Source organism: Mus caroli, chromosome 18, assembly GCF_900094665.2.
Source record: "Mus caroli chromosome 18, CAROLI_EIJ_v1.1, whole genome shotgun sequence".
Taxonomy (NCBI): Eukaryota; Metazoa; Chordata; class Mammalia; order Rodentia; family Muridae; genus Mus; species Mus caroli.
The window spans coordinates 8587993-8598288 of NC_034587.1; the positions used below are offsets into that span (position 1 = coordinate 8587993).

At 46.9% G+C, this 10296-nt stretch overlaps 1 protein-coding gene across 1 annotated transcript in view; it reads right to left on the bottom strand.

Annotated features, from left to right (window-relative positions):
• The window catches only part of Tmem241 (transmembrane protein 241), a 127017-nt gene that overhangs the window by 6987 nt on the left and 109734 nt on the right, over positions 1-10296 (bottom strand). The window contains exon 14 of the mRNA XM_021150584.2: positions 6261-6325. Within this exon, the coding sequence (XP_021006243.1) occupies positions 6261-6325 (65 nt within the window). The remainder of the gene's footprint in view (positions 1-6260; positions 6326-10296) is intronic.

Genomic DNA, 10296 nt, shown 5'->3' on the forward strand with positions numbered 1-10296 from the left:
CTGTGTGCTGGGGCACACCTGTGAGTGTGAGTGTGTGCTGGGGCACACCTGTGAGTGTGAGTGTCTGTGTGCTGGGGCACATGTGTGAGTGCGAGTGCCTCTGTGCTGGGGCACATGTGTGAGTGTGAGTGCCTCTGTGCTGGGGCACATGTGTGAGTGTGAGTGCCTGTGTGCTGGGGCACATGTGTGAGTGCGAGTGCCTGTGTGCTGGGGCACATGTGTGAGTGTGAATATCTGTGTGCTGTGGCACATGGGTGAGTGTCTGTGTGCTGTGGCACACCTGTGAGTGTGTGTGCCTGTGTGCTGTAGCACACCTGTGAGTGTGTGTGCCTTGTGTGCTGGGGCACACCTGTGAGTGTGAGTATCTGTGTGCTGTGGCACACCTGTGAGTGTGAGTGCCCGTATGCTGGGGAACATGTGTGAGTGTGTGTGCCTGTGTGCTGGGGCACATGTGTGAGTATCTGTGTGCTGGGGCACATGTGTGAGTGTGTATGCATGTGTGCTGGGGCACACCTGTGAGTGTGAGTTTCTGTGTGCTGGGGCACACCTGTGAGTGTGAGTGCATGTGTGCTATGGCACATGTGTAAGTGTCTGTGCTCAGATGGTTGGGTTTAGAGGCAGGCACCTTTACCCACTCAGCTGTCTTGCCAGCCCAGACATCCTACTCTAGATGACCTACTTTGCTCAGTTAAGATGCTACCCTTCTGGGAAGGCAGGCAAGCCAAGTCAGGAATGGCCCTGACCACGATCATGGGAGATCGGAGGGCAGTGTCTATTCACCCCAGCAGCTGCTGCCATGTGTAGTCACAGACCCAACACAAACTCACAGTTGGTCATCATTTTCAAAGGAGTATGGAAATCTAGATTTGTAGAAGGAAACCACTAATTTCTAAATGCTAGTGACTAATTTAAAATTTAAAATTCAACCAAAACATAAGAAACAACAACTGTACAGGAAAAGGCAGTAGAACTAAAACATAAAACAAAACAAACAAACAAACACAAAACAAAAACAAAACCTTAAGGCCTGCAACCCTTGCTTTTTGTGTCGTCTGATTAGTTTAAATTACCAGGAGACAAAGACCAACCACTCCTATCTGAAACCGGGGAGAGCTGCCCTGGCCATCAGGTGGTACTTGAGCTCTTCATGGACCAACCACCGCGGTAAGAGACAGAAATTGGAATTATAGCTCGACACACCCTCTGGTTCCTCACTTTGTGGTTGGAAAATTCTTTGATGCTGAAAAATATCCCTAACCTCAAAAGTTCTAAAAAACCAAAGCCAAGGGTTTTTTTTTTTTTTCAATAGGCACACGTGCTGCCTCCTCTATTCGGATCCAAATGCCCACTCTCCATTTTCTTCAGGGCATAGCCTTGATTCCATAGGATGTGAAGCAGCCTGGAGACAGAGTCCCTTCCAGACAGCAACCTCTTTACTAGTCTGCCTTAATACGTCCTCACCTCAGAGAGCCGCCTGGCTTGGATTTCCCATGCTCCGCTCAACACCTGGGTTTCCTTGGTTCATTTTAAAATTCTATACAAAATACGAAAGTGTGTATGTAAAAAAGAAAAATACTGTCAAGAATTGAACCTAGCACCATGAAGGTGGGAAGAGAAAAACTTCAGCTAGTTTCCCTGTCTCCTTTGTGAGCTTTGACCTTGCACACTGACCTGTGCTGCTGACAGTCTTTGCTGGACTTGTTAGTTGTGCAAGGTTTGGACACACTGAGGCCTGGGCTTGAATTCTAGTATGATCTCAGATCTATAAGATTCAGGGGGAAATCACTTAAGTGCTTCAGAACAGGACACAGACGTTTAGGGCTGGTGAGATGATTAAATGGTAAAAGTGTCTGCTTCTAAGCTTGACAAACTTAGTTCAGTCCCTGGTACTCACACTGTTGAAGGAGAGAGCCAACTCCCGAACTTGTTTCTGACCACCACATAAATGCTGGGACATATACATTCATATGGGCAGGCGCGCGCACACACACACACACAAATACAGACATGCATCCATGCATACTACATACAAAAAGCATGTGTGTGTCCTCTTTGGACAGTTTTAGGGCATCACCTATCATTCTGTCTCAGGACCGAGAGAGCAAGTATGGGGTAGGGGTTAGCTGGGTGGCTTAGAGCCCATTCTGAATCCTTGATCTCACTGTCGGCACCTCTAGCCCTGCCTTCCCTGGGTAAGAAAGGCCTAGTGCTCTCCTATCTGACACCCTGAGCAAGCCCCTCCCACCAGCGATGGGTCTGGCATCCTGCCAGCCGGTGACAGTTCCAAGGCTTGCCTACCAAGCACTGCTACCCTCTCTCCCTTCTACTCTTCACATCCACTTGATTTCCCCAAGACGACTAGCCTATGCTCCCACAAAGGCTTTCTGACTCCATTTTCCCTTGAGAAGTAGATAATATCTCATACTGCGTTGACAGTTTCCCCACAGGTTGCATACAGCCCTCAGTATAATCTCTTGTGTTGTTTTATCCTGAGACAGAGTCTCACTGTGTAGCTCTCTGGTTGTCCTGGAACCCACTATGTGAACCAAGCTGGCCTCAAACTTGCAGCAATCCACCTGCCTTGGTTCTTTGGGAATTTCACATCATGCATTCCCTCACACTCATTACCCTGTCCTTCCATGATCACCTCACCCTTTTGACCTCCCTCCCAAAAGAAAACAAAAAAATTAAAACTAAAATTAAAAAAAATAAGTGCAATTTGTGTTATCTACATCCTCCTTGGAGCACGGTCGAACTCTCAGTGGCCTGCCCCTTGAATAGAACTGAGTCCCTCCCCTCCCACACCCTCACCAGAAGCCAGCAATTGTGAAGAGCTGCCTTTTACATTCTTTATCACACTTATTAAGAGTTCTCTTTAATAGCCTCCGTTTAGGCTGCTACTTTTTGGGGGTGGATTGGTGGGTTGTCTCAGAGGCCTCCAATGCCTCTCTTTCTCAGTTTCTGCAATCATCAATATCACTGCAAAAGTAGATTCCTTGTTCTTTATAGCCAGTGGAAGCACGGACATTGTCCTTCCACATGGCTTCCGGTGACAGCACGGACCACGAACCTGGTCCCCAGCTTCATTAGGCCTAAGGACCCAGGCAATGTCCTTGGAGGCAGCCCAGACCATAGACATCACCGTGGCCCTAGATGGTAATGCAGAACACGCACATTAACATGGCCCCCAGCGGTGGCACAGCACAAGGACATCAACATGGCTTCAACAGCATGATAGCTAACGTATTAAAATCTAACTTTCCCTACACAGCTCAGAGAACATCATGGATGAAGGGGTGGATAGAACAGGAGGGCAGAGGGTGGGAGGAGTGCTATAGAATGCTCTCTTCTGGACACACAGACTAACTCAGCTATGCAGAGCCAACAAGACTGGGCCAACCAAACCAACACTCCAGCAGATGGCACTAATTTAACTCAGTAGATTACAAGCCGAGGGTAGGGGACAGAGAGCAGGAAGCATGTGGGGGACTCCAAAGCGAGTAGATGATGCGAGTTGAGGGTAGATATGATCTAGATCCATCATACCCAGGAATGAAATTGTGAAAGAATAAATAAAACACAGTTGAAATAGCTACAATAATGAAGTTTTTATCCTACACACAATCCATGGACATTTTGAGTTTGTCATGTCAGATCCTAACCAGGAATTAGTGCTGTCTCATCCCAGGAAATGCTCCCTCTGCTGTCTGACCATCACCAGGCTCTTTACAGTTGATAGATGGGATGGTTTAAATAAGTGGCCCATGTGTTAAAAACTCCATCTGTGGCACTGCTGGGAAGGGCTAGAATCTTTATGAGGTAGGGTTTGGCTGGGTAAATTGGGCTGCTGGAGATGAGGCTCTGGCCCTCTCTTATTCTTTGCTTACAGGCTGTACCATGGAGTCAGTTTCTTACTCCATCATATGCTCTCTGCCATGATATTCTGCCTCATTCAGGCCCAAAGGCAAGGACATGTCTGAAACGGAGCCAAAGCACACCTCTCTGTCTGTGAGTGGACCTTCTCCAGGCTCCTTTACAGTAACACAAGGCAGAGTAACACATCTCTACGGTAGGAAGAGAAACATTTAAACTCTGGTACAATCCCCCACAGCTTTACAATGCTGGAGGGGGGAAAGCACTTAAATGTCTCAGAACCTCTGTGTTTTAATTTTTAAAACAATTAGCTAGGAGGATTGTGCAAGTAAGATGTATTAATGCAAAAATGTCAGACATAGTTATCACTCTGCAGATGAGTAGATTTTATGTGTGTGCATGTGTATGTGTGTGTGCATGTGTGTGTGCATGCATATGTGCATGCACTTCTGTGCACATGCATCTAGAGGCCAGAGGACAACCCTGGGTGTCAAAGTTCCTCAGAATGCCATCTGCCTTGTTTTCTGTGGTAGTCTGAATGAGATCAGCTTTCATAGGCTCATAGATTTGAATCCCTGATCACCAGGGAATGGCACTATTTGAAAGGACTAGGAGGTAATGGCCTTATTGTGGCACTAGGGGTGGGTTTTAAGGGTTCAAACAGCACATTCCAAGCCCAGAGACTCTCTTCCTGCTGTCTTTGGATATGGAACTCTTGGCTACTTCTCCAGCACCATGTCTGCTTGCCTGCTGCCATGTTCCCCGCCATGCTGATGACAGACAAATATCTGAAATTATAAGCCAGCCCCAATGAAATGTTTTCCTTTATAAGAGTTTCTGTGGTCATGGTGTCTCTTCACAACAGCAGAACACTGACTAAGACGTTTCTGAAGTACCTCTCACTGAGCTGAAGTTTGCTCAGTGTGCTAGCTGGTCTGGCCAGCAAGCCCCAGGATTCATCTGTTTCCACCTTCCCAGGACTAAAATGACCACACCACTCCACTGGCTTTCTTAGCTTTGGTTTTAAGAACTGAACTCAGAATTGTACTCCTTAAGTACTTTACAGACTGAGCCATCTCTCCGGTCCTCTAAACAGTCATTAAAAAGAAGAGTAAACTAGAGATAGTGGTGTGTGCCTTTGACCCCAGCACTGGGAGGCAGAAGCAGGTGGATCGCTGTGAGTTTGAGGCCAGTATGGCATACTCAATAGTTCCAGGACAGCCAGAGATATATAGTGAGGCCCTGTCTCAAACAACAACAACAACAATAACAACAACTTATAAATAAATGAAAGTAAAATAAAATAAACAAAAAAAAAAAAGAAGAGGAGAAGGAAGGTGGAGGAGCATTTGTTCTTTCTCCTTCTCCTTCTCCTTCTCCTTCTCCTTCTCCTTCTCCTTCTCCTTCTCCTTCTCCTTCTCCTTCTCCTTCTCCTTCTCCTTCTCCTTCTCCTTCTCCTTCTCCTTTTTTAAAATCTACCTTCTGCTATTCTTCTCCAGACAGGAAATGTCGCTCCCAGAGAGGACATGGGTTCATTGTTCTGAGTGCTTTGAACAAAAGCTGCGCACTCTGTCTGTCTGGGATGACTTAGACAAGGGCTTACCTTCAGTCAGGGGAATGACTATCTGTGGACACCTTAGAAGTAGGAAGGACACTCAAGGACAGCTCCTGACACATACTAGGTCTGTGGGAAATATCCAGCTACTGAAGGAAGTCCCTCTATCCCAAAGCACACAGGATGTTAGTTCACCCCCTTGGACTCACCATCACGGACTTCACTGGGCAGACAGGGCTGCCCCTCACACTTAGCCCATAGGAACTAACTACTGTTGTTCAAATGTAACATGTGTTTCTATAACATGGACAGTACCCCAGGGGATCAGCCACAGGAATGAACCCCAGGCACCAATGCTGGCCACACCACTGGAGATGTGAGTGGCTATAAGTTATTCTGGTGGCAGGTGACCTGGGTATTGGTTAGAGTTTATACAGAATGTGTAAGAACATGCTGTATAATCATATGACATTGTGCATAACACTGTATATTGTATGAGTTGTGTAAGAGTGATGGGAGTGCTCTCTTACATGTAAATTCACACACTGATAACTGTTAAAAGATAAAGAAGTGGGCATGCTTGCTTATGCCTGCCAGTCCAGTGTCTGAGGCAGGAGGTGTAGTATGCAAGAGTGCTTGCCTAGGACACATGAACCATTAAGTCCTAGTATAGCAACAACCAACCAACCAATGACTAAATAAAACAGGGAAGGCATCACCAGTGTGGAAATTTACTGAGGATGGACACATCTACCCAGCACATTCCCCTGCTTCATCTGAGCAAACTTGTTCTCCTGATGGATTGTGTTTTCTCTCTATATAGAGAACTTACCATCCCACAGTTGCTTTGGTCAGGGCCATATCAAACAGCAACATCGACAAGCCAGCTGTGATGACCTGCAGAAACAACAAATATCTCAGAGCAGCAGGAATCTATGCCTCCCAGTCCAGCTGTTGATGCCTACTTAGTCCTCTGCATTTAGCCATAAACAACAAGTATGATGTGGAAAACACTATGTCCTGTGGCCTGTTGGAACCCATAAAAAAACATTTAATTTCTAGGCTTCTCACAAGAGAGGTATAGTGCCAAAGTCACCCCATCTGCCCAAATAAGAGACTATGCTAACAACAGTGTGCTCATCCTGTGTCTGTGCACAGAAGCAAGCCATCCCCAGCGCGGGTAGCCTGCGCCCAGGTCTTCCGGGTAAACACTTATCATCCACAAAGCATCATCTCGTTGCCTCTTCTAACACCCCAGCCTTTCATAACTGTGACACACATTCTAAGAAGCCAAGCGTTTCCTGGGAGAAAGAGAGCAGTTGAATCAGCAACTTATCTGAATCACAGAAGCAGAGGTTAGCACTAAGCCAAGGCAGAGGGAAAGGTTAGCCCTGCACCTTCTAGAACTAAAAATCCCAGAAAAGACTCTAAGGAGTGGCAGCCATAGGGTCCAGACTCCAGAACAGTTGTTGTGAAATGAGTGTGTACCAATGACCCACCTCTATCCACACTTAGAATATCCCCGCTAAGCCACAATGGTTCTTGTGTCTAGAATTCTCAATTCTGCAGGCCAAAACAGGCTCTCCAAGAAAGGAACCTGTTTTCTTGCTATGAGAGTAGGGTGCAGGCTACCGCTGAAAGCTGTTCAAGCTGGGAGCGCTCAGAACTCTTGGCTAACCCCCTTCCCTGTGTTGTCCCAGAGGCCTTTCAGGTGTTCCAGCTTGGAATATGCAGCAAGAAGATGGCCAGGAATGGGTTTGGTAAGTCCCTCCTCATGCATTATTTTTCCTTCTCTTCTCTCCTCTCCCTTCCCCCTTCTTCTTTTTCTCCCTCCTTCCTTTCCCGTTTTCTGTGTGTTTGCTCATGCGCATGCATACAGGCCCTCATGTGCCATAGCACAAACGTGGAGGTCAGAGGACAACTTCATGTGTCTGCCCTCATCTCTGCCTTGTTTGAGACAGAGTCTATTGTGACTTCATTTCTACCTACCATGAGTATTTCATTTGCACGTTCTCCAAACGTACTGCACCAAGGTTTCCGCATTTACCTGCTTAGAGAACTGTTACTTTATCCTGTGTGTCTGCATCTCTCCATTCCTTCTACTCTCACTTTAATTTTCCTCGATCATTTGTTTTCATTACACATCTTGAACAAAGCTAGCTATCCCAATAGTCCCTCTTTTCTTTCAAAACATTTGTTGTTTCCTGGCACGGTACCAACAGTGACATGCTTCTTGGAACTGGCAGGAGGGAAGTGTGCAGCCCCCATGGCTGTTAGCTGTAATGTCTGCCTAATGCCCTGTAGCACTTCACTGTGACTTACATCTTACACCTTTTCTCTTTCTCTGTCACTGGCTGCATCTCATTTTTCTTTAAAAATTTTTACATTTATTTATTGAATGAGTGTGTGTGTGTGTGTGTGTGNGAGAGAGAGAGAGAGAGAGAGAGAGAGAGAGAGAGAGAGAGAGATGGTGTGCCTGTACAGAATCTGGTTCTCTCCTTCTACCATGTGGGCTCTGGGGACAGTCAGGTGTGGCAGCGAGTGGCCTTACGTTCTGAGCCATCTCTCTGGGCCTCCTTTGCCCTTCTCCATCAGATCTTCGAGTGGCCCCCTCTGCCCGCTTCTCTGTCTCGTCTCTGATTGCTTTTTTCTGTGAGACTTAATCTTGCCCGAGAAAAGGGAGGTGTCCCTTGTCGGGAATAATCTCACCCAGTCCTGCATGTCTGTACCTCCAGAAGGTTCTAGAACTTGGGAGGAATCCTGTCTGCCAGGAGTTAAGACAGCTGGCCTCATTGTGCCTGTGAACAGTGCCTTTTGCCAAGAAAAACATGTCTTAAAGTTTTCAAACCAGTCCTTACTTGAAAATCCGTTTGGTCTGACAGCCACGCGGGTGCCTCTGCCTCTGCTCCTTCCTGGAAATGTTTGTGCAGCCTCCCACCTTCCTCCTGAGCATGTTTGCAAGCTCCTCCAAAGATTTCTCTTCTAACAAGCGAGACTGCTGATGGCTGTGACACTTGCTGACATGTTATAAATCAGGGTGGCTTGTTCCTGTCAAAAATGCTGTGACGTACTTGCCTGGCAAGGCTACTGCTGAGTGAAACAGGCTGTTTTTCCATCGACTTTGTAAGAATTGTCACGGTTTTTAGCTTTTATACTTTTTTCACTTCCATTACTATAGCAGTGGCAAACTCTCAGTAAGGTGGATGCTGGGCAGCCAGGCAGTCTGGCCTGCTCACTCAGTAAATGGCTCCCAAATGCTGACCTCTCTAGGTCTGAGGGTAAAATTCATGTGTGCTCAAAGTGATAGTTTTCTGTATACCACAGCCCTTCAGGTCTACTGGGACTACTCCTCAGTGCCAACGGTGATCCTGTACCAAAGGGCCACTCCACTTATAACCCCACCTATGTGGAAGTAAAAGCCAGAGGCTGAGTGTTCCAGGCCAGAATATAAAATGTATCATGTAGGGGCAAGGCCTAAGCAGTAGAGCCCCCCTTTGGCTAACAGGTGAGGGCTGTAATTCAGAGGCTGTGATGTGCTCCAGGAACTATTGGTCTGTGGCACTGAGAAGAAAACCAAAGCCTTGTGTCCTAGCTCAACCTTCTTTATGGCCAGGAACTCAAGAAAGGGCCTCATAAGCCACTGGTGGCTTTGAAAAGCCACCGGAAGGGCTGGGGATATCACTAAATTAGTAAACCACTTGCCACACAAGCGTAGGGATCTCAATGAAGTCTCTAGAATCCACATAAAAAGACAGCAAGTTGGCAGATGCTTGTAAACGCAGTGAGGTCTTAAGATAGGAGGCAGAGAGAGGCAGGTCCTGGAGCTCACAGGCCAGCCTGTCCAGCCTACTTGGTAAGTTCCAGGCCAATAAGAGATTGTATCTCAAACAAATGGTAGAAAGGCACTTGATAAATGACATCCAAGGTTGTCCTCAGACCTATACACCCATTACACAAGCATACAATACACACGCACACCCACATTCACATATGTACACACACAATCCTCCTATTTTTCACACACCCACGTTCACAGTGGCGTCATTCATAACAGAGTTAGGAGCAACCAAAATGTCTACTGAGAGAGGAGTAGGCAGAGAGACTGACTCACAGTGAAGGTACCACTCAGCCTTTGAAAAGAGGCAGTTCTGAAACTTAATTCAGCATGGCTGATGTTAGGCCAAGTGAAATCCGATTCCACATATGTAAGGCATCTAGTCACAAAACTCGTGGAGGTAGAACGGAGCTGCCATGGCCTGGAGGAGCCCAGAAAGGAGAGCTACTGACCAATGAGTGCAGTTTCAGTTTAGAGAGAAGATCTGTTGAGGGAGATAGTAGTGAGGGTTATACAACGGTAGAAATTCACTTAATGTTACTAGACTGTTCATTTGTGGTGGTTTGAAAAATGGCTCAGAAAGATTTATATTGTTAAATGCTTGGTCACCAGGGAGTAGCAGTATTTGAGAGGATTAGAAGGATTAGGAGGTGCTGGAGGAAGTGTGTCGCTGGGGGTGGGCGTCAGGGTCTCAAAATCCCATGTCAAGCTCAGAGTCTCTTTCTTAGCCTGTGGGTCAGGATGTAACTCTCAGCTCCAGTGCCGTGGGTATTGCCATGTTCCCCATCATGATGATAACAGGCTAACCTCCTGAAACTGTAAGCAAGCCCCAATTAAATAGTTTCCTTTATAGGAGTTGCCTTGGTCTTGGTGTCTCATCACAGCAATAGAGCAGTGACTAGGATACCACTTAAGAAAGCCTACGGTTGCCGGGCCGTGGTGGCGCACGCCTTTAATCCCAGCACTCGGGAGGCAGAGGCAGGCGGATTTCTGAGTTTGAGGCCAGCCTGGTCTACAAAGTGAGTTCCAGGAC